The 25,839-nt window shown below is 43.4% G+C and overlaps 1 protein-coding gene across 1 annotated transcript; it reads right to left on the bottom strand.

Annotated features, from left to right (window-relative positions):
- Positions 1 to 10,136: 10,136 nt before the first annotated feature.
- LOC133447701 (uncharacterized) lies at positions 10,137 to 11,245 on the bottom strand. Its single transcript, XM_061726435.1, has one exon. The coding sequence runs from the start codon at positions 11,067 to 11,069 to the stop codon at positions 10,197 to 10,199; it is 873 nt and encodes a 290-aa protein (XP_061582419.1). The 5' UTR covers positions 11,070 to 11,245; the 3' UTR covers positions 10,137 to 10,196.
- Positions 11,246 to 25,839: the final 14,594 nt, after the last annotated feature.

The raw sequence follows: 25,839 nt of genomic DNA, 5'->3' as shown, positions 1-25,839 counted from the left end.
TCTCTCTCTCTCTCTCTCTCTCTCTCTCTCTCTCTCTCTCTCTCTCTCTCTCTCTCTCTCTCTCTCTCTCTCTCTCTCTCCAGTAGTTACTTGTTAGATGGTTTTTTAACTCCACATTGCAGTCGGTGCACATAGATTGTTTAATTCAGGACTCTGCATCTGCTTGTTGGCCTCATTGCAGAGAGTAAACATGTTGACTAAGTGTGCCATTGTAAAAAGCATCCGTCTGCTTTTTTGCAGAAAGCTGGAGAATTTTGTTTTCTCTTACTCTTTCATTTAGGTATTCATTTTATTCAAATATATTTTCAATAAATAACAATGAGAACCAATTGAGAACTCAATAAAATGTCTCTGTATCATCTCTGTATACATTGCAGCATTGCCTTGCTGAAATTAATAAGGAGTCCCAATAGAACCTTATCTTTGGAGGGGTACATCACACTCAAGTCTAATAACATTGATCCTCCCAATCACCCTAGTGCCCCTCCGGTCCTCAGGGAAGCAGTCACTGTTGAAAGAGACAAAAGAAAACTGTGGAAAGAGACAGATCCTGCCTCTCCAAGAGTATCCTTACTGAAACTACTGTGATAGAAAATTCCGCCTTGGCTACTTGATTAAACCCAAGCTGCTGAGAGCAGCAACATAACAGCCAGAAGTACAGACTGGGAGTCTGTTCAAAAAAGATTAACACTGACCCGAAATACGTTTTTGTCTACTCGAATCGTAAGAATTAATCATCCTTTGTGCCTTAAAATCAGTATGCTTCCTTTGTTACGTTGTCATTCTGCATGGAGACGCCTGATGTATGTTCTAACCTTTTTGCATGCAATTGTTTAATTAAATCTACTGAAATCTGGATCATTTCTCAAGTCTTATTCTTGGTAACTTGGACACTCACCTAGTTGGAAAGAACACATGAAAAAGCATTTTTGGGTTTTTCCACAACATTTTTGGCGACCACGGAGGGACATGGTCTGTGCGACCAGAGCAGCACGGAGAGGACGTTTTGGCAGATTACCGTCCACATTACCCCGCGTAGGAACTGAGGGATGTAGACTTGACGTAAGGCTCTGCGCGTGGGGGGGCACAGCCGGGGTCCTGAAGAGCCTGCTGATTTCTGGGTGAGACTGTTTCATTTATTTAATTTAAATTATGACTGAGATGATGGATGGAAGGTTGAGTAGATACCTTGACTCTTTGGCGGTTTAAAGAGTCCAGTGAGGAGACTGTGGAGCTCTTTAAACTGGGTTTTTGATACTTTGAACTGAGCATTTAGTGCTAATGTGTTGCTGTCACATTAGCTGTGTAAAGAAATAAGCATTTCTGTGCAGTTTTGTGTTTAATATTGTGGGTTGTTTCATGTTGGCAGTGTGTTGAGTTTTTTGTGCTTTATTTTAACACTTGGCCCCTGTCAGCCACACAGATTAACAGAGGAATAGTTGGTACCGGAAGATGATGATGTCAGCTGTCATTTAGAGGTGAAAAATGGCTGTTATGTATGTTCTGCTTAACCTTTTCTTTTTTTGTCTGCACAAATATTAATGGTTAATACCATGCTGGTAAGAACCTAAGGCATATGTGCATTTTTAATATAAAATATGTATGATATATATTTTTTTCAATGTCACATATATTTAGGGGTGTAACGGTACACACAAGTCACGGTTCGGTACGTACCTCGGTACAGGGGTCACGGTTCGGTACGGGTTCGGTACGGGTTCGGTACAACGGAAAAAAAATACAAAAAGTCCCAAATGTATAAGACGAGTTTTTTCTTCCTTTATTTTGATCATAGCATTTGAAAGTTAAAGTTTGTTCAATTGGCTACAAAACTAAAAAGCATCTCTTATTAAAGTGTAAAATAAATAGAATAAAACATTTAACTTGTGCATTAGTGTTTTTAATTTTACCACGGACTGGTTTATGTGAGCGCGGGATGGGACATTGTAACGAGGCTCGAGCACTTTTAATAAATACTTGAACCCGGGCTCCTCTACTGCTGCATATGGGCAGAGCCGTCTGGGGGCGGAGCATTCTCCATGGGCCTTATGATAGTCATTTTAACGTTCAACAACATCATCCTACCCATCAAACTACATTTATTCTCACTTTTATTGAGCCAAGCATATAGGCCTATGCTGCAGAAAGCAGAGTAAAGTCACACACACACACACACACACACACACACACACACACACACACACACACACACACACACACACACACGCACACGCCTGACAGCTGCCAATCACACAGCGCTGAAAGCTCAGATAGTCACAGACCGACTCAGTTCCATCTTTGATACAATTTAAATACAAAAAAAACCATAACTGGTCTAAAATTACACAATCTATTTAGATAGATAGACACAGCGGTCTGTAACATCATTTCTGAGCTCTATAACAGAGAATAGACCCGGCGGTCTCGTTCACAACAACACAAAGCTCATTAAAATAGGCAGGTGGTCAAAAATACCACAACATTATAAATAAATTATTTAAGAAGGTTACACTCACTCACCAACGGTAGTTGACTCTTCCATAACCCAAAATAATCCAGGTAACGTGGAAAACGGGGTAACATTCAAAACTTTGTACAAATTTAGTCCTCTTTTAAACTTTAGCGCTAATCTCCTTCACGGCAAATTTGCTGTGACTGTTAAGGCTGATTTATGGTACCGAGTTACACCAACGCAGCGCCTACGGCGAAGGTTGCGCGTCGCCGCATAACCTCGCCGTAGACTGCGCCGTACCCTATGGCGTATGCTCTGCGTCGATTTAACGCAGAACCATAAATCAGGCTTTACAGCCAATCCGCGTTGGCACACGGCCCTGATGCGTTCAGGACAGTTGTAAATTAAGAATTAGAACATTTTATCGTTATTATAGCCTACAATTTATGATGATATATGAATTGCACATATATTTATTGATATGCACAGACTAGCACACATTTAGGTCTGTAATGGAACGTGACTGTTGATATTTATAAGGGGAAAAAAAAACGATGATTGATTTTTTTTTTTTTTTTTTTTTTAGCCGTATGACTGCGTGCACCGAACCGTGACGCCCGTACCGTGACGGGACGGGACGAATACAAATACTGTTACACCCCTAATATATATATATATATATATATATATATATATATATATATATATATATATATATATATATATATATATATATATATATATATTAGGGGTGTAACAGTATGTATGTCAAGGTTGACATTCCCCCCAGCTTTCAGTTTCTGTCTTGCCCTGCCTGTGTCCCGTCTGCCCTGATTGTGTCTGCACCTGTGTCTCGTCATGTCTCGTTATCCCCTGTGTATATCTGGTCTTGTCATTCCCTTGTTCCCTGTCGGACCGTACTGTTTGCTCCCCATGTTTTCCTGCCACGTTTTGCTCCTCAAGTTTTTTGATCCCTTTTTAGTTTGTCTTGATCCTGCTCAGCAGCGCTTTAGTTTGGTCTTTTTTGTTAATAAATCCTATTTTTGCCGACTCCTGCCTCCTGCTCTCTTGCGTTTGGGTCCACACCTTACCTCCAGACGTGACAATATATATATATAAATATATAATATATATATACATACGCATATATATATATATATATATATATATATATATATATATATATATATATATATATATATATATACATACACATATATATATATATATATATATATATATATATATATATATATATATATATATATATATGTATGTATATAATATATATTTATTTTTATTTTTTTGGAAGGGGGGGGTGACATCCGCTGCTAATCTAGGACGTGAGAGCACACATGGAGGCACACATCGCGCACTGGAAATCTGCAAAAAAAGAAAAGCAGAGAAAAAAACAAAAGCAAAAAAATACAAAACATACACGAAACAGACACAGAACCAGCAGAAACACGAGCAGCAACCGTCCCAGGTCCCGGGACCCAATCACAACTTGATTTGATTTGTTTATTTGCACAACATAAAAAAAACGGTACAAAAGTTTAAATAAACATAAAAAAAACATGAAAATATGTGCAGGTGAGAAAGGAAGCCCTAAATGGGCTTATTCAAAGTTCTCACCAGGAAAAATAGATTGTATTGAACTAATAGCAAGAACAAAAAAACAAAAAAAACAAAAAAAAAACAGCGTTCAAAAAAGATGGATATAAACAGACAATTTCTCGGTGTGCACGTGCAGAAGTGAGTCCACATTAAGTGGAAGCACTTCTAGACGCTTGGTCAATAAGGCTGGTCTTCAATCTCTGTTTAAAACTATTAATAGACAGTGAAGATTTTGCGATAAGTATATGAGAGTTCCAGAGTGAGGCACCTCTGTCTTTGATGGAGAACTGAGTGCTATTGGTACGACTGAATGAAGAATGAAGAACTTATCTAAGCTACCGCGACTAACTAACCCCCAAAACTACAGAGCGAGCATGCAGGTGAACGGGCCGATGTTCCTAAGTTCAGCTTTGGTTCCCCTCACTCCTTAGTCCCATATGGGTGCGAAAATGCTGGGAAGTGTTGGTGGTTTTTACTCAGGGATATCGGAAAGCAAAAGGCGCTCATAGTTATCAAAGAATTGCTGATGTCCTGGTTCAATCAGAGCAGTAGTGTATTTATTACTAATTACTCCTGTTATATTGTTAGAGCTGAAAATGTCACTGCGCAGTATAAAAACACTAAGGTTTTTTTCACCACTGTTTTTCAATTAATCCTATGATTGACAGAGCTCCTCTGTGTTTCTACCGACGATGCTCCTCCTCCAATGATCATCTATTGGGACATAGGGCCTGATTTACTAAAGGTTTGCGTGCGTAAAAACGTGTGCAAACTTGACAGCACCCGCAAACCAAAGTGCCAGCTGATCTACTAACAGCGTGCAAAGAGGACTGCGCCTCTCAAATGCGCAAAATAGCACACGCAATTCATTTAGTACTTTTGCCCTGATGAATAATCAATATGGGGCGTACCCGCCAGAAATCGCTAAATACTGGGAGGGGAAGATGCAAATTGGTCCATTTACCACGCGCAATGAGATTTACCAAGCCTGAAAGTTTTTGCGGGGATTGTGATTGCGTCTGTATTTAATACGTTTGAAAGGAAGGTGCTAATCTCCACATGCAAAAGGAGAAATATTTTATTTGAATGTTAAATCGAGTATTATTCAGCAAAAGGTTGCCACAGGAGGCACATTCATTTTTTTATTTGTGATAATAAATAAATCACGTGTTTTCATGGAGAAAAAAGTGTTTCTTATTGTGCGCCTGTTCTGCAGTTGTCATACCCCGGTGTTGTGCCGTATTCAGCACCCCTGCCGTGAAAAGCACCCCCTCGTCTGACAAAAATGATATTCTCATTCCGTGTCATGTTCTGTTTAGCGTCCAGTTTTGTGTTAATGATTCATGTTTAAATGCGCTCATGGATTCCACAATAGTCATACTTTCCCACAATCACAGTCACAGATAACAAAAATCGGGTAAATGGTTATTGATGTCATTAATTAATAGCCTGCTTACTGTGTTGTCTTCCATAATATTTGTAAATATATATAATATAAACTTCTAAGTATGTGTTTGTGTGAGTGTGTAAAATATAAATATACTGAAGTGTGAGTGTGTTGTTTTTTTTCTTGGTCTACTTATCATTGAATATACGAGGGGGTGCTTTTTACGGCAGGGGTGCTGAATAAGGCACAACAATTTGCCTCCAACTCGTCAAATTTCATTTTGCGCTTGCGACTATATCCTGCTTTCCATCCAGACTCTCCATGGCGCAAAGTTTGCGCCGCAAACCTTAAGACACGCAACACCTCATTTAAATACTGAGGTTTGCACCTGTTATCAATTGCGCACGCAATCTTAGTTGATCACCCGCAAAACACACAACAACAGCACGTGCAAACTTTTTCAGTGCACACGCAATTTAGTACTCTTTATTTAGGATCTTAGTAAATCGGGCCCATAGTGTGTGTGATCTAGTTAGAAATGCCACTTGTGGACTCATATATGGACAGAATGGCACGTGTTTCCTTGGGACTAGGGATATTTACATGTCATGGTTGAATATCTCCGCATTGTTGACCCCATTGAAGAATGGGGGGTTACTAATAATCCGCAGGTTCTGTTTCCACTTCAGATGGATACGGTTGTTTACATCATGTGTTAATTTGTGGCAACCATGCTTACCGGGTTTTGCCTCTAGAATGGTGTGTTATCTACGTGTTATCTAGCAAAACTCTTTCCACATGTGGGCATTTATGATAAATTGGCATACCATCAATTCAATTCAATTCAATTCAATTTTATTTATATAGCGTCTAATACAACAGAGTTGTCTCTAGACGCTTTACAGAGACCCATACCCAGAACATGACCCCCGAGCAGTTATTACATAAACAATGGCAGGTAAAAACTCCCCTAGTGGGAGAAAAACCTTAAGCCAAACAGTGGCAAGGAAAAACTCCCCTTTAGGAGGGAAGAAACCTTGAGCAGGACCAGGCTCATCAGGGGGGACCCTCCTGCCGAGGGCCAGACTGGTGGGTCAGGGACGGCAACAGCACAGCAGGCAGGTGGAAGCAGCAACGGGATGACCAGGGGTGGGGACCGCAGGCCAGCACACAGCTCCCGAAGCTCCGGCCCAATCAGCAAGTCCCAGGTTGGGGTGCAGGGTCAGGAAAAGACTTGTGCTCCGTAATGCAAGCTACAAGCCACCCACGGCCACCTGCAGGACAAAAGAGAGAAAAGGGAGGAGAAGGGGGGGCCAGCAACGGGATGACCAGGGGTGGGGACCGCAGGCCAGCACGCAGCTCCCGAAGCTCCGGCCCAATCATCAAGTCCCAGGTTGGGGTGCAGGGTCGGGGAAAGGTTGAGAAGGGGCAGGGGCAGGGCCAGGGAGAGGAGTCTTGAGGGACGAACATTCTCCCCCGCCCAAAAGGGGCCGTTACCCTGCCCCCCTCACTCCCACACTGCAGGTTCCGGTGTCCGGCAAAGGATACTGCAACATGGACAAAAGAGAGAAAAGGGAGGAGAAGGGGGGGCCAGCACAAGAAACCACAGGAGCGACTCTGACACACTAAAGTTTACACTACCTAGAGATTTACCAACACCAGCTAGAGGTTTACTAAACACTAACTATAGGCTTTACTAAACAGAAATGTTTTAAGTTTAGTTTTAAAGGTGGAGGTGGTGTCAGCCCCCTTAACCCAGATTGGAAGTTGGTTCCATAGTAGTGGCGCCTGATAGCAGAACGCCCGCCCTCCAAATCTACATTTAGATACTCTAGGAACTACGAGTAAACCTGCACTCTGAGAACGGAGAGCTCTGACAGGAACATAAGGCACTATCAGGTCTTGCAAATAATGCGGAGCTAAGCCGTTTTGGGCTTTATACGCAAGTAATAAAATTTTAAATTGGATTCTGAATTTTACGGGTAACCAATGGAGCGACGCTAACACTGGAGAGACGTGGTCTCTCCTGCTAATTCCTGTCAGTACTCGTGCTGCTGCATTTTGGATCAGCTGGAGCCTATTCAGCAAATTACTTGGACATCCTGCTAACAACACATTACAGTAATCTAGTCTAGAAGATACAAACGCATGAACTAGTTTTTCTGCATCACTCTGTGAGAGGATTTTCCTAATCTTCGCAATATTACGGAGATGGAAAAAGGCTATTTTACAAACCTGATTGACATATGGTTTAAACGACAAATCCTGATCGAAAATAACACCAAGATTTCTCACAGTTGCACTGGAAGCCATCGCAACACCATCTAATCCCTTCCTAAGACGCTCTGGACCAAGAATGATAACCTCTGTTTTATCTGAATTTAGAAGCAGGAAATTTCTGGACATCCAGTCCTTGATGTCCCTAAGACATGCCTGAAGTTTAACTAACGGTTCTGTTTCATCCGGCTTCATAGACAAATAGAGCTGCGTATCATCAGCATAACAATGAAATTGTATGCCGTGATTCTGGATTATACTTCCCAACGGCTGCATGTATAAACTGAACAAGATTGGCCCTAGCACTGAACCCTGCGGAACACCATAACAGACCCTTGACTGTTCTGAAGAAACCTCATGTACATGAACAAACTGGAACCTGTCAGATAGGTATGATTTAAACCAACATAGAGCTGTCCCTTTAATCCCAACAACATGCTCTAACCTGTGCAGTAAAATGCCATGATCTATAGTGTCAAAAGCAGCACTGAGGTCCAGTAGAACCAGTATGGACACTAATCCCTTATCTGAGGCCATAAGGAGGTCATTCGTGACTCGAACAAGTGCCGTCTCTGTGCTATGATGCATTCTGAACCCTGACTGAAAGACTTCAAACAGATCATTTCTATACAAATAGTCACATAACTGGCTTGAAACTGCCTTTTCCAGAATTTTAGACACAAATGGAAGGTTGGAAATTGGTCTATAATTAGCTAAGGTGTCTGGGTCAAGAGAAGGTTTTTTAAGTAAAGGTTTAATTACTGCGACTTTGAAAACCTGTGGTACATATCCTAAGCTTAGGGATAGGTTAATTTGGTCCAGTATTGTCGTACCAATAAGAGAAAAAATATGTTTGAATAGTCGAGTCGGGATGGGGTCTAACATACATGTGGTAGACTTAGCTCTATTAACGAGTGAAGTCAGCTCAGGGAGGTCTATAGGATCAAAACAGTCTAGAGACAAGTCAGAGCCTAGGGAAGTCGCTAAAGCTGAAGAAACACCTACAACCGGCTGGTTGATTTCTTCTCTAATTCTCGCGATTTTACTGTTGAAGAAGCTCATAAAGTCCTCACTACTGAGAGCTGCAGGAATGCACGGCTCAACAGAGTTGTGACTCTTTGTCAGCCTGGCTACAGTGCTGAACAGAAAACGTGGGTTACTTTTGTTATCCTCTATCAACGTTGAATAATAAGCTGTTCTGGCTTTGCGAATGGCTTTTTTATATACTATTAGAATATCTTTCCATTCACGATGAGAGTCTACAGACCTACAAGAGTACCACTTCCTTTCCATTTTACGCACGTTTTGTTTCAACATGCGGATATCTGAATTATACCAGGGAGTTAAGCTCCTGTGGCTAGAAACCCTCCTTTTCAAAGGAGCAACTTCATCTAAAGCTGAATGCAACAAATCAGCAGTGTTACTAGCAAGGAAATCAACATCTGCAGAGGTAGAACCCAGGTCACTGGCCTCGACTACATCACTATTTCGCACTGTCGTAAGATAAGCAATGGCCTCCCTAAATTTAACAATAACTTCATCAGACAAACATCTGCTAAAATAATACCTCCTATTTTGCACTTCAACATCAACAAAATTAAATTCAAACGTTATTAAGTAATGGTCGGATAAAAGGGAGTTTACAGGTGACACCAACAGACCATCAGTTTCAACACCGTAGGTGAGAACGAGATCGAGAGTATGATTAAAACAGTGCGTCGGTTTATCCACTTTTTGTGAGATACCCATTGATTCTAGAAGAGAATCGAAGGCTAATTTAAGATTATCGCTTTCAACATCCATATGAATGTTAAAATCACCCACTATGATGAATTTATCTGTGCTGATCAATAATCCAGAAAGGAAATCTGAAAATTCAGACAAAAACTCCAGATACGCACCAGCAGGGGGCCGGTACACTACCACTAACACAACTGGCTTCTCTGATTTCCGGCTCGGAAATTTCAGACCAAGCATGAGGCTTTCAAATGTATTATAGTTGCACTTAGGTTCAATTTTTGTTTCGAGACCGGAGTTATAAATTGCTGCGACTCCTCCGCCTCGGCCCGTGCTTCTAGGAATGTGATGATTAAAGTAGCCGGGCGGAGTTGATTCATTCAAACTAACATACTCTTCCTCCTGTAACCATGTTTCTGTTAAGCAGAAAATATCACTCCTGCTCTCTGTAATTATATCATTTACTAACAGAGACTTAGAGCTTAATGATCGTATATTTAGTAGTCCGCATCTAATTTTTAGGTCTGTAATTGGTACCAAATGTGCATTGGTTTTAATTTTTACAAGGTTATCTTGGTTAACGCCTCTATAACGCTGCACCTGGTGAACTTTTGGAGGGCGGGGAACTGCAACCACTTCTATTTTGCTAGGCACCTCTAACTGACTAAGCCTCGCCTCCAGCCCTGTTAAACTACAGCTCTGCATCCTGGCCTGGACCCTGCATTGTCAGGGGGAGTGTCTAATAACATTGGCCAGATTTCTAGACATAAGAGCTGCACCATCCCGGGTGGGATGAATGCCGTCCCTTCTAATCAGACCGGGCTTTCCCCAGAATGTCTCCCAGTTGTCAATAAAGTCCACGTCGTTTTCTGAACACCACTGAGACAACCAGCGGCGGAGCGAGAGCATGCGACTAAACATGTCATCGCTGGTCAGATTGGGGAGGGGGCCAGAAAAACCTACAGAGTCCGACATGGTCTTGGCGAAGTTACACACCGAGACAATATTCATTCTGGTTACTTCCGACTGGCGAAGACGGGAGTCATTAGCTCCGACATTGATGATAACTTTACCATATTTACGATTACCCTTTGCCAGTAGCTTCAAATTTGCTTCTATGTCGCCCGCTCTGGCCCCCGGGATACACCTAACTAATGTCTCTGGAGTCGGCTTCACATGTCTCACAATAGAGTCTCCAATCACCAGGGTCTGTTTCTCAACAGATGTGTCGCTGAGTGGGGAAAAACGGTTAGACACATGAAGCGGGTGGTGTTCCGTGAGCCCTTTAAGACTAGTCTTCCTCCGAACCGTCACCCAGCTGCCCTGCCTGGTCGGCTGCTCGGGAGCTGCAGGGGAGCGGTTACGCTCAGCTGCTACGGGCCGGTCCGCCGCTAGCTTAGCCTGGTTAGCTGAGGAGGCTCTCGGACTATGGTTTAGTTGGCCAAACCGGACCTCTAACTGACTGAGCCTCGCCTCCAGCCCTGCAAATAAGCTACACTTTAAGCACTTACCGTCTTCACTAAAGGAGGCAGAGGAATAACTAAACATTTCACACACTGAGCAGGAAAGAGGTGAAGCGGTGGGAGCCGGAGCGGCCATGCTAAGATGCTAACGGAGGCTAACGGACAGAAAATGTATCGGTGATTGGTGACAGTGAAAGTTACGGAAGAGAAAATGAGCGAGTGTTGAAATAAAGACAGTAATGTACCAGATATAGTGCTATTTTACCAGAAAACAGTCTAAGTTTTAGATAAAAAGTCGGGAGAGATCTGAGCCTGCAAACGCCGTGAGACAGCAGCAGCACAGACCGCAACACCAGGAAGTGACGCGATGCGTGACGCAATACGTTACCCAATCAGACTCTGATTCTGATCTGATTCTGATTCTGATTCTGTATTCCATAATTTGGTACCGATTACCACACCATCACACTAATTATCCACATTTTTATTCCAGCACTCAAGTTTCTAAGCGTGACCTTTCCAGCCACACTCCTCGTATCCCCCCCCGTTCCCTGGTGGGGTACGGGTAACTTGGCTCATAGTATTGATGAGGTAGCTCTGGATGTTAAAAATGTCACAGAATTAACCTCTGAGGGTCTCCATGCTTTCTCAGTTTAACAGAAGGCCCTGCGTAATGTTGCATTACAAAATAAAATACCCTGAGATCAAGTCTTGGCTGCCCAGGGGGGTGTTTGTCACATTATTAGAGAAACATGTTGCACACACATCCCAGAGGTTACTGATAATGTGACCCATGTAGTATCCCATCTTAATAGCCTCCTACAGGCCCCAAAACCCCACGGCTCCTCTGAAGGGGGTTTGCTGCGTGGCAGTGGTTGCTGTCAGGCTCCTGGTATTCTCTGATGCTGAATGAATAAACTGTGCCTTCCATTTTTTACCATAATCTGTTTCATTTGCATTTTGTTCTGCTGTGTGATTCCATGTGTATGTCTCATGATTATGAGAGCAGTTAATGTAAATGTTTTTACTGCCCCAGCAACTTCCCTTCTGGGTATAAACTTTATTTTTTATGTGAGTACTATTATTTATATAGGGCTTTTCATGCATATATGCAATACAAAGTGCTTTACTTAAAACATTAAACTTATTAATGCCCCCGCCCCCCCCCCCAAACACACACACACACACACACACACACACACACAAGCACACTACAATTCACACTAGTTACACACACAGACACACACGCAGACACACGCATCTATATAAATATGGGTGTGGATATGGCTGAGCTTTGAGTTTCCAGGTGAGGATTCGGTAACAGGGAGCCATCCACGCCAGGAGGTCTCATAACCCGCAACCACAAGGGGGCCTCCACAGAGACCATCCCGGCCCTGATGGATAGAGGAGTCCACACCACAGCGGTGAAGCCGTGGTGCAGAGCTCCACAACCATCCAGGTCAGAACCACCCCCAGGACGACACCCTGCAGGCCAGAGTCACTCCCAGCATGGAGGCTCCCCATGAGGAAACACTGGAGCTAAAAGCTAAAAGAAAGCAGGATAAGATAGGCTATGAAGTTAAAATACACAATAAAAGATTATAAAAGTATAACATAAAATCATAAAAGTAGGTCTAGAAAGCCAGACATTAAAAACTGGGGTGGTCTGTAGACCGTTATGCAGAGAATCGGAGGGCTGCTAAAAACAAAAGCATGATATTCAAATGATGTGTAACTGTTAGAAGGAACTGCATTGGATGACATAGTGGTTCTTGTTATTGATGCAGTTCCACACCCTCTTTTGCTCCCCCTGGTAGAAAATAAAAAATTACAATCTGCTGGGTTGCAAGGCGTTCCCTAAAAATGACATTGTCTGGATCAGAGCATTTGTTGCTGTAAAACCTGTTTATACCTTTCAGCATTGATCTTTGCCTCCCATAGATACTAATGCAACCCCATAGGATCAGAGATGCACATTTGGACTGAGTGCTGATAACCAGGCCAATGCTCCCTCTCAACTTAGGCTGAGGAACATAGCATCCATTATTTCCCTAAAAAAATTGCAGATGTGTATTTTTGTCTCAGTCCCTTTTAAAAAAGCATCCACTATTGATATTCACCAGATATTTCTCCAGCTTTTCTGACTCCTTTGATGATATAATAGACTGCAGATGATGATATTATTCAGTCTTTGCAATTTTGCACTAAGTGACTATTCTGAAATTGCTTCACCTTTGTCTTTACTCTCAGACTCTGTCTCATGATGATCATTTTCTTATGTCCGATCATTTTGCTGATCTGTTCCAAGGTGTTCCTCTTGGTGTTTCTTTTTAGTACCATTAAGTTTTTATCAGACTTTTTGAGAAGCATTACTGCCATCTAATTCAAAATGAAACACAATAAATTTCATTAAATGGTAGAATGTCTCCCTTTCAGCAGTTGGTATGTTTTCCATGCTCAATAGTTAAATAAATGTGGGTCTGGGGCCCTCCGTTGTCGGGCCTGCGCGGGTGTCGCCTTGTTGGGGGGTTCCCTCTCTCCGGGCCCGTCTCCGGTCCCCCCCGCTGCCTCTACGGCGGGGCGCCTCTCTGGTCTTGGAGGGCCACTTTCGTGGGGGACGGGTGCGCCTGCCCGCGTCGGCGGCCGGGGCGGCTCTGTCTCTCCGGGCGGGCTGGCCCCCTGCCGGGTGGGGGTCGCTGGCCTGAAGGGTGAGGGCCTCCTGGCCGCGTGTCCGGCCCGGACCGGGTGGCCGGGGATTGCCTGGGTCGCGGTCCGCCGCCGCGGGATCCCTGGCTGCTTCTTTCCGCGCCGTGGGGGCCCCGCCCGCGGGCCCCCTCGGCCGCCGCCGGGTGGGGGGGGGGGCCTCGCAGGCGGTGGGTTGCCTCCCTCCTACTTCTCCCCTCTGTGGGGTTGCCGGTGGCCTGGGTTCCGGGCTCTTCCTTGTCGGCCTCTGGTCTCACGGGTGGCGGGGTTGCTCCCCCCCCTCCCCCACTATAGATACACTTCAGGTGGAGCTTTGTTTGGTTTATTACACACACACACACACACACACACACACACACACACACACACACACACACACACACACACACACACACACACACACACACACACACATATAGTAATTTAGTCACACGCATACACACACACACACACACACACACACACACACACACACACACACACACACACACACATGCATGATCATATACATACACACACACACACATAGACATACACACTGGCTTGTTCACTTGCATGCTGGCTCTCTAGTTTTTGGGTTTAGGTAGCGGTAGCGATAGCTTAGCTCAGACTGCGATCAGATCTCAAGATTTAGGTCGATTGCTGTTCGTGTTTTGGATGGCTCCGTGCCGGTTTCGTGCTTTGTTTGTGGTTTTTTTGTTGCAGATTTCCAGTGCTTGACGTGTGTCTCCGTGTGTTCCTGCTTCCTGGATTGGCAGTGGATGTCGTCACCACCCCCCCCCACCCCCTCCCCCCCCCAAAAAAAAAAAAAAAAAAAAAAAAAAAAAAAAAAACACTGGGTTTGTATGTGTATATTTATGTATGTGTACGCATATGTGTGCGTATATATATGTATATATTACATATAGTAATAATGCACATATATACACTTTTGGTTTCTACCGTCATGGTATCAATCAATAATATGTGTGCAGACAAGAAAAAAAAAAAAAAATAAATAAATAAATAAATAAATGTGGGTTTATGAGTATTGTATTCTGTTTTATTTAGTTTTCAGATAACCTTTTTCAAATTGAAATTAAACAGTATATAAACAATTTGGCCTTCAAAGTTAGGCCGGAGGTCAATGATCGACTTTGTTGTCGTTTCATCTGACCTTCGGCCTTATGTCTTGGACACTCGGGTGAAGAGAGGGGCTGAACTGTCAACTGATCACCACCTGGTGGTGAGTTGGATGCGCTGGCGGAGGAGGAGGTTGGACAGACCGGGCAGACCCAAACGGATTGTGAGTGTGTGTTGGGAACGTCTGGCTGAGCCCTCTGTCAGGGACATCTTCAACTCCCACCTCCGGGAGAGCTTCTCTCAGATCCCGGGAGAGGCGGGGGACATTGAGTCCGAGTGGACCATGTTCTCTGCCTCCATTGTCGACCCTGCGGCTCAAAGTTGTGGACGCAAGGTCTCCGGTGCCTGTCGTGGCGGCAATCCTAGAACCCGGTGGTGGACACTGGAAGTACAGGATGCCGTCAGACTGAAGAAGGAGTCCTACCGGGCTATGTTGGCCTGTGGGACTCCTGACGCAGTAGATGGGTACCGGCAGGCCAAGCGGGCCGCGGCTCAGGCAGTCCTGGAGGCAAAAACTCGGGTCTGGGAAGAGTTCGGTGAGGCCATGGAAGAAGACTTCCGGTCGGCCTCGAGGAAATTCTGGCGGACCGTTCGGCATCAGAAGGGGGAAGCAATACTCTGCCGGCACCGTTTATGGTGCGGGTGGGGAGCTGTTGACCTCGACATCGTCGGACGGTGGAAGGAATACTTCGAGAATATCCTCAATCTGAGTGTGGACTTGGGGATGTGCTCATCCATCACCCAAGCCGAGGTCACTGAGGTGGTTCATAAGCTCCTCAGTGGCACCGGGGGTGGATGAGATTCGCCCTGAGTACCTCAAGTCTCTGGATGTTGTAGGGCTGTCCTGGTTGACACGTCTATGCAACATTGCATGGAGGAAGGGGACAGTGCCGCTGGGGTGGCAAACCGGGGTGGTGGTCCCTCTTTTTAAAAAGGGGGACCGGAGAGTGTGTTCCAACTATAGGGGGATCACACTTCTCAGCCTCCCCGGGAAAGTCTACGCCAGGATTCAGGAGGAACAATGCAGTTTTCGTCCCGGTCGTGGACCAGCTGTACCCCCTCCGCTGGGTGCTCGAGGGTTCATGGGAATTTGCCCAACCAGTCTACATGTGCTTTGTGGATCTGGAGAAGGCATTTGACCGTGTCCCTCGTGCCATTCTGTGGGGGGTCAGTGAGTATGGAGTCCGGGGCCCTCTGCTTAGGGCAGTCCGGTCTCTGTATGATCGGAGCAGGAGTTTGGTTTGCATTGCCGGCAGTAGGTCAGACTTGTTCCCGGTGCATGTTGGACTCCGGCAGGGCTGCCCTTTGTCACCGGACCTGTTCATAATTTTTATGGACAGGATTTTTAGGCGTAGCCAGGGGCCGGAGAGTATCCGGTTTGGGAACCACAGGATTTCATCTCTGCTTTTTGCAGATGATGTTGTCCTGTTGGCTTCATTGGACCGGGACCTTCAGCATGTGCTGTGGCGGTTTGAGGCTGAGTGCGACACGGCAGGGATGGGAATCAGCACCTCCAAGTCCGAGGCCATGGTTCTCCACCGGGAAAGGGTGCCGTGCCTTCTCCGGGTGGGTGGAGAAGTCCTGCCTCAGGTGGAGGAGTTCAAGTATCTCTGGGTCTTGTTCACGAGTGAGGGAACGATGGAGCGTTAGATTGACAGATGGATCGGTGCAGCGTCCGCAGTTATGCGGTCGGTGTACCGGACCGTTGTGGTGAAGAGGGAGCTGAGTCGAAAGGCGAAGCTCTCGATCTACCGGTCAATCTACGCACCTACCCTCACCTTTGGTCATGATTTTTGGGTAGTGACTGAAAGGACAAGATCACGGATACAAGAGGCCGAGATGGGTTTCCTCCGCAGGGCGGCTGGACGCTCCCTTAGAGATAGGGTGAGGAGTTTGGTTACCAGGGAGGAGCTCGGAGTCGAGCCGCTGCTCCTTCACATTGAGAGGAGTCATTTGAGGTGGCTTGGACATCTGTACCGGATCTTCCTGGACGCCTCCCTAGGGTGGTGTTCCAGGTATGTCCCTCCTCCCTAGGGAGGTGTTCCAGGCATGTCCCTCCTCCCTAGGGAGGTGTTCCAGGCATGTCCCACCGGGAGGAGACCCCGGGGAAGACCCAGGACACGCTGAAGAGACTATGTCTCTCGGCTGGCCTGGGAACGCCTCGGATTCCCCTCGGAAGAGCTGGAGGAAGTGTCTGGGGTGAGGGAAGCCTGGGCATCTCTGCTGAGACTGCTGCCCCCGCGACCCGGTTCCGGATAAGTGGCGGAAAATGGATGGATGGATGAGCCTTCAAAGTTCGTAGAATACATTTAAATAACACAAGCCTACTTTGCAAGCACTGAACATGAGATAGACATCCCATTTACCTGCTGAAAATCCTCAGAAAATACTACCTAGTCTACTTTTCTGCCTTCATTATCAGTCCAAATGTAATGGCCTTTTCTGGACCTTTCTAAATGTCAGTGGAAGAATAAAAAGACATACATTTCTTATGGTGCTCTCATGTGTCAAATGGGTCTTTTGAAATCATATAACAATATGTGGAGAGAATGAATATAGACTAAGGTCATACTCATGAGCATTCACACTTGTGAAACATCAGTAGTGACCTTTTCCTTCAAATCGACCTTCTTTCCTTTGCTCTAGCTGTCAAACGTGTGCTAACAGTCATAATGATGTACTCTTGACACCTTTGCAGTATTTGACACTCCTCAAAGAAAGCAAAAGCTCATATTCATATATGAGCTTTTGTCCATCTCTGCCTGCTTATTATTAGCTTTCATCCATGTTACTGTTGTTATCTGGAGTTTTGCTGCCTTTCAAGCACATACAAGTTATCAGAAACCCACATCCATGCATTATTATGCCATTGCGCAGAGAAGTATACATGTGAAAGTGGTAAAATATAATCTGCGCGCAAACTACTTCCCACTTCTGACATTCGTGCCTAAACCTTTAGGCGGCTCCCTGACCTTTCTTGGCGGTTGGAGCACAGAGACCAAAGCTGTAATTAAAAGCTGGACTCACCTTATCAACTTCATCTCATGATTCTGTCTTTCTTCGCCACTACTCAAGTTCTTCTCAGCCCTTTTATCTTATATCCTCTTATGATTAGTTCTTATACCACAGTTATCTGTCCAACATGACTGATGCATAAACTATAGATTCAATGAACAACTGAACTGTGTTCAATTTCTGTACTCTTGAGGAAAAAAGAGAAAAGAAATTAACAAAGTTTTTCCTCGAGTGCACTCAATAAGCTTATAAGCAATAAACAATAAGAGCTTTGTGAAGCTTAAAATAGGGAATATTTACAGCATAAACAATTGTGTTTTCTACATCTGCCCATGAGAGGTTATCTGAAATTAAAAAAAAGAATAAATGGCTTCTTACTGTACTGGTTTTCAATAAACAGATTTGCATTCAATTAACAACAGAAGAGCATTAATCTGGGGAAACTTGTTTTCCAATAAAGGTATTTAAAAAGTTGAGTGGACCATGCCTGAAAACTCAAAAGAGAGAAACAGGACAACCAGAAGTTTGCAGTTTCATGTAAGACTACATTACTTGTTAAGTGCCTATTCTTCTGTAGTTTTGCAAAAGAGACGCCAGTTGTGTGAACATCAACATGCTACATCCAGCTTGCTAGGCTGACACAACCTTGGAAGTGCCAAAATATGGACTTCCTTGTATGACCACGGGACGGGCTCCAAAAGTGTGTCAATGTCCATGGACCCCAATGTGAAAATGTCTTTTTTTTATTTTTATAGGCTACATAATTTTTTGTCGTTCTGTTATTTGTAAAAACAGACTGCCGTTTCTGGCTTGTGGTTGGTCTGGAAGTACAAGCATAGCTTAGCAATTAGCTAAGCAGCAGACAGCGTGAGCCTTCACCCATTGCTAAAGACTGCAGCCTGGACAACGTTGTGAATCAGTTCTAGCTCATTGGTTGTTTGTCCCTTACAGCAGCAGGAACAGATGGCTCCTCCAGCCAAAATCCATTCAAGTTGGCCTGCTCCCTTGTAGACTGACTAACGTGTCCAGACGTTCTCTGGGACAAATGAATGAATGATGAATTCTCTCGGACATCCCAAGGCTGTGGTAAGTAGCTTCAGCATTTTCTCGTTGAGGATTGTGGTGGTGCTTGTTTGGAGTTCCAACTGGCCTTTTATCAGCTCCATTAACACTAATTTCTAGCTCCATTTTGTCAATGACATCAGAATATAAGTACAGACAGGTGTGACTCAAATGAATGTATAGTAACATTTTTTAGCAGCGTAGATTTTAGATCTTTTACACCTAGTTGATTTTATCAACATCTCATCAGATCTATATGCGTTCCGAAATTCTACAATCATGGAATTGATTAACTGGTCTCTCAGCACAATTGACCAAATTTTTGCAACAAGAAGTCAGGGGACAAGGGAGCCCTCTTGCCCCGATGGGACATTTTTTGCCGGATACACAATGGACTACTGGAAACATTGGAGGCCGTTGTGTCTGGCGATCCTGTCTGTCGAGGACGTTGAAGATGCCTTCATAATTGGATTCATGATAGCAGGATTTCTGCTAATTGGAGTGGGGGGATTCCTGGTCTATCGACAAACGCGTAAGTCGTCGACAGCTGTTCTGGCCCTTTCTGAGCTGCCGGATGTGGCTGTGGGGATAAGCTCTGCGACCAACACTCAGACTTTAACGTTGGGAGAGCAAAACCGCAAGCTGGATGCAATTCTTGAACAGAATCGCAGGCTAGCGGCGGTCTTTGGGCTCGTTGGCAAGATGGATAAGACCTTGGAGAAGTTGGAAGCTCAGCTTGGCGGGAAATTATAAAAAATGTGTCTGTTTGGAGTCGCCATTGAGGGACCAGAGACTTAAGGCAGACGGAAAATTACTGGAGTCTGCCTGTTTCTTTTCAATACAATTGTTGATTCTATAATCTGACCTTGACAGGGCAGCTTGGCAGGCCGCTCCAGTCACAATCTCCCTGGTAGAATGAAAACAAGGGACTCTGCCCCCACTAGCCCTCCCCTCTCCCAGGAACATCTGTGGACCTGTTTCAGAACTGTACCGGGCCGTCTGATAACATCAAGGACAATGGCTGAGGAGCAGCTCTGGGGCGAAGTTTCACAGACTTACCGCTCAAACACACACACTTACTGATAACCACACCTCCCTTATTCTCAACGCCTCATCATAACCATGTTATATCAACTGCAGGCACTGTTTTAAAACTCGTATCTGTGTATTTTACTCCTGCAATTTTCCTCAGCAACAAAATGCTGGGCTTGCCATATATTTTTCATTAGTTGATATGGAGCATTCTTCCACCAATAGGAGAGGGGATGTCATGTTTTTGTGAACTGTGCGTGTGTGGGTTTTCTCTTGCACTTTTCAGTGCTTTCCCAAGAAACATCTCGTTTTCAAGTTTATTCCTGATTCCTGTGCAGAAAAAAGATGCTGTAATTCAGTAATCATAACTGGTTTTACTAGGCCTATCGACACAATTTATAAAATATCATATAGTTTGAAGTCTGCACCAGTGCCAGACTGGGACAAAAAGTCTGGTTGGGAGTAATACACTCACTCAGGCCACCCCTACTTATACACTGCACACATATGCTCACACTTGAGAAGGTGCTGGACACAACCACAAATCCATGGACACACATATGTAATCACCAAATGCATATTATTATGAATCAAATTTATATTTAAACGCCATTAACACAAAAATAAAAGCCAGCAATCCAGTGCTTTTCTCTCCCTCACTCATCAAAGGGTTCAATGCAACAATCACAACAGGACTCAACAACATGACTATTATTTTGTCTGTAAATTATTTCAATGCTGAAACATACAACATATCTGGTCAATTCATATGTATGTTGTGTAATTAGTTTTCTATATATTAGATCATATATTGTAAAGCTGACTGATAGTCAGCTCTAAAACATTCACCGACATCCTTAACATGTCAAGCCACCATCAGTGGTAACGTAAACCTCTGGTGCTGGAATGTGGACCAAAGCTATACAGTAAATATACAACCACAATTCCAGTGCACATGGCACATTAACTAGCGAACTGTGGGTAGAGGTGAGCTAAGTGGCTAATTAACAGGACGGATCAGAAATAAACATATTAAAACCAAGCCTAACTTTCCACTAAATACATATATATTTATATATATATATATATATATATATATATATATATATATGTATATATATATATATATATATATATATATATATATATATATATATATATATATGTATATATATATATATATATATATATATATATATATATATATATATATATATATATATATATATATATATATATATATATATATATATTTATATATATATGTATAATATAATGGTAAAATTAAAAAAACAAAACACCAAAAAAGATCCAAAAAAAGAATTGACAAAACAGATACAGTAGGTGGCACCAACCACTACACTTAGGGCCTGATTTACTGAGATCCTAAATAAAGAGTACTAAATTGCGTGTTCACTGAAAAAGTTTGCACGTGCTGTTGTTGTGTGTTTTGTGGGTGATCAACTAAGAATGCTTGCGCAATTGATAACAGGTGCAAAGGCAGTATTTAAATGAGGTGTTGCGTGTCTTACGGTTTGCGCCATGGAGAGTCTGGATGGAAAGCAGGAGAAGCAGGATAGTCGCAAGCGCAAAATGAAATTTGACGAGTTGGAGTTAGAGATATTAGTGGAAGAGGCAAATAAACACATTCATGAACTACAGCAAAGACATTTAAACATTACCAAAAGAAACGCAATATGGGAGAAAATCTGCGATAGAATAAATGCAGTTGGTAAGACAAAAAGAACGGCAGATGAGGTTAAAAGAAGGTGGCAAGATGTAAGGCGAAGAACTAAAGAAAAAGTGGCCTTTAATAAAACAAATTTACACGAGTCCGAAAGACTCTCTCTCTGCGTATTCTTTGATTTTGGCGATGTCGCCTCCTTGCCACAATAACAGCAGCCATCGGTGCGTAATGCTGGGCAGATTAGCACCTTCCTTTCAAACGTATTAAATACAGACACAATCACAATCCCTGCAATTACTTTCAGGCTTTGTAAATCTCATTGCGTGTGGTAAATTAACCTATTTGCATTTCCCCCTCCCAGTATTTAGCACTTTCTGGCGGGTACGCCCCATATTGATTATTCATCAGGGCAAAAGTACTAAATGAACAGCGTGTGCTATTTTGCTCATTTGAGAGGCGCAGTCCTCTTTGCACGCTGTTAGTAGATCAGCTTGCACATTGGTTTGCGGGTGATGTCAAGTTTGCACACGTTTTTACACACGCAAACCTTTAGTAAATCAGGCCCCTAGTGTGCTAAACATAGTAGAATTCTAAGGGCAAGAATGTATAGGGTACCTCAGGCTATCTGGTCCACATACCTCACATAGCACAATCCAGTACAGTAAAATAAGCCAGAGAATGGCAGAGAGAGTTCAATTCAATTCAAGTCAATTCAATCTTATTAATACAGCGTCTATTACAACAGAAGTTGTCTCTAGGCGTTTTCCTGAGAAAACATGACCCCCAAGCAAATATTACATAAACACTACATAAACAAGAGTTGTTTGAGTGCAAAGAATCAAAGGAAAGCCAATGGCAATCCAGAGAGGCTGAGAAACTCCCTAATCAACTCTCAAACAATGGACACCTGAGGAGAAGAGCAGAATTGTAGCATGTATCACAGAGATACTGGAAGATCCTGTTGAACACATTGCTGGTAAAAGAGCTTCAACCAGCTTTTCATCCAGAGGGCTCACTTACTTTTTTGTGTAGCACTTAGTGTTAATGCATGTGGTCAGTGAAGATGCAGGAAATTAGAATTGTTTGTGTTATCAGCATAAGTACTGTCCATTGGGTTTGTTTGTAATTGAGACTTAGGTGAAGATCACATCACATATTGACTAATGCAGCAAACCAGTGAATTACAATGGGGTCACGTATTTTTATCACCAAAGTGACAGATATCAGAGCCGATGTTATACTGTATATAAAGAAATGTCACAGCCTCCTTTGACACAGTTGTATGCCATGAAACTGACTTACAAGAAATCATGAGCTGTAAATAATTCAACTTTTTACGGTCTATTCATAATTTTGGAGGATACTGTCACATTGCATTTCAGGTCCTGTCACCTCTGGTATTCAGTTGGGGCTTCACTGGTATAAAACTTTGACGACCAACATCACATTGGAGTAACAGTGTAACCAGCGTTCTGCGAAGTGCACTCTGAAATGTTATTGAAACAGATTCTTTTCCCTTCATACAACAACAAATGCCACAGGGATCATTCTTCTAGGTTCCTGCCAGAAATATTCCCTGTTTATATTGGACAATTTCCATGGGATGTCACGCCACTGAATTCCCAGACTTTTCTCCTATTATCATGGTTTTGAGAGCTGGACAGACCAGGGGGATACGCTCTGTGAAGAGTGACCCACTTAGCTGCTGGAGAGGCACCAATGGACCAGCACGCCAATTATTTAAACCTCTGCTTTATTATTCATAATTAGCAGACGTGTATGTGTGCATGTGTGGGTGTGTGTGTGTGTGTGTCTGAGAAGGCTCACTTAATTATTTGTCATCTCTGTGCAGAAAAAAATACTAGAAGAGAACAATGCATGTGTGTGCAAATGTCGTATATTTATCACTGTGTCAACTTTTTGACACAGTGAGATTGTTGATTGATAATGTGTCTGTCAGAGTGAGTAGGTGCATAAACGTGTTAGAATGATGAAGGTGTTTAACTTTACATATCTTTACATACACTCGTGTCAGTGTGCATCACTGTGTCATAAATCCGTCCATACATTTGATGCTAGAGGATATGTGCTGACTGTGAGTGGAGGTTAACACATGCATTTCCAAGTGAAGAGTAACACAAAAGTATTTGAATTCTGTCATATGAGTGTGTGTGTGGGTTTGTGACTTTTCCAGTAAAGAAAGGTTCTATTCCAACTGCACACAATGACAAAAAAAGCATGAGGGGTGAAATTCTGCCAGAACCAGTTGAGACGATCCAGTAAGTAAAAATAGCAGCTGCTTCTTTCAACCAGTCACAATAACACTTTTAACAAGAGCAAACATCTACTCATGTTATACTATTCCAAGCTTTTCAGACAAGATGCTCCACTCTGCCGTTTATTTATTTCATTGGGATGCACAGGTCAAGAGCGTGTCAGTAATCCGCTGAAGTAAGTGAAGTGTAAGGACACGTGCGGTTCCTGCCCCCTGTGCTGACGTTTAACAGATTGGTGGTGTCCTGGTGGCATGGGTGGAGGGGATGGGGCCTGGCCTTTGGGGTGGGGCAGGTTGACCTCCCCGCTACTTGGATCAGTCACATTGTTCCTGTCCCCATCTGGCTCAGGTCACCTCTGGCCATGGGAGTAGGTATCCCAGGATGCTGTGGTGGGTGGGGCTGCACTTTCACACCTACAGCAGTAGCTACAGCATGTAGCTACTGTGGTTGCCCCCCTATAGTTGTCAACACCAGTCAGATGAATCAAGAGCCATCATGCTCGGTCTCTACATTTTTCTTTTAAAGACATTTCAAAATAAATGGAACTTGCAACTATAAAGATCCACCATGACACCAGTTGTACTTTTAAATATAGGAGTGCCTGTGGTAGTGATCCGTGTTCTGTTTTGTGGCTGAATGCTACATAATTTAAATACCCTTTAGCAGTAGCATTGCGCCATAGGTTGCTGGTATCAAACAAAGTCAATCATTGACCTCCAGCCTAGGGTGTCCTGGTGCTACGTACACTGATGGATGCCCTTATGCTTGAACATGGTGTTCCTTATGGAGAAACTGTGACTAGCACATAATAACAGAGCACCACACGGGTTCAGATCATCCCAATCACGCCCCTCCAGGTATCACTGTCATTGCCCACGTGAGCGTTGAAGTCCCCCAGTAGAACAATGGAGTCCCCAGTTGGAGCACTATCAAGTACTCCTCCCAGGGACTCCAAGAAGGCCGGGTACTCCCCACTGCTGTTTGGACACAAACAACAGTGAGAGAGCTTTTCCCAACTCGAAGGCACAGGGAAGCGACCCTCTCATTCACCGGGGTAAACTCCAACACATTGCCGCTGATATTTGAGTTTTCTTAAACTGTAAGCCATGATCAGCAATATTAAAATAATAAAAGGCTTGCAATATTTCAGTTGATTTGTAATGAATCCAGAATGTATGACATTTTTGCATTACAGAAAATAAAGGACTTTATCACAATATTCTAATTTTCTGAGACAGTCCTGTGTATATTTATATGTATGTTGTTTTACCATGTTCTGAGATCTTTACACAGCTCCCTATACCTCAGAGAATAGACTTTAAAATACTTTTGTTAGTTTATAAATCACTATTACACACTTTAAATGACCAAAATACAATTTTTAAATAAACCTGCCTTGCCTTATTCAGGTCAGGAGTGCTGTATATACTGTGCTGATATACCATTTTATGTCCATTATTCATTGGTATTTGTGATTATGTGTATTTTCTATGAATTTACTCTTATCTAATTAGCGGCTGCTCTAATGAAACTAATATCACAACTCTGGATAGTCTGCAACTTTCCAACAGATGGCTTTACACCACTCCAAATGATAAGAGAGTGCTAAGTGTGTATGAGTGTGTGTATGTGTGTGTGTGTGTGTGTGTGATGAGTATGTAGTGCTAGCGCATACCTGTGATGGAGAACAAGAGTTAAAGTGATGAGAGGGTGTTAAACGGAAGGCTTGATGACCAAGTGCTGTGTAATTGAGTGTGCTGTGAGGGCTGTACCACAGGCGTGGGACATAAAAGTGGAATGAGGCTTCACCAAAGGTTTTGGTTCTAACGTTGGGAACAGATGAAAGACCAGGGGCCTCATGTTCGAAAGGTGCATGGATTTCAACGTGAATCCGTGCATGGAATTTTTGCGTACACCTGCAGTCAGTGAGTGTGCTTTGGTATTTCTGTAATAAAATGTGAGCGCTGTATGGGAGGTACATGTGAGCAGGCAGAATTTCATCGACACCC

This window comes from Cololabis saira, chromosome 7 (assembly GCF_033807715.1).
Source record: "Cololabis saira isolate AMF1-May2022 chromosome 7, fColSai1.1, whole genome shotgun sequence".
Taxonomy (NCBI): Eukaryota; Metazoa; Chordata; class Actinopteri; order Beloniformes; family Belonidae; genus Cololabis; species Cololabis saira.
This window is presented reverse-complemented; position numbering and strand designations above follow the sequence as displayed.

Coding starts and splice junctions, on each gene's coding strand:
- LOC133447701 (XM_061726435.1), bottom strand. CDS start 11,069: ATGGCCGCTCCGGCTCCCACCGCTTCACCTCTTTCCTGCTCAGTGTGT.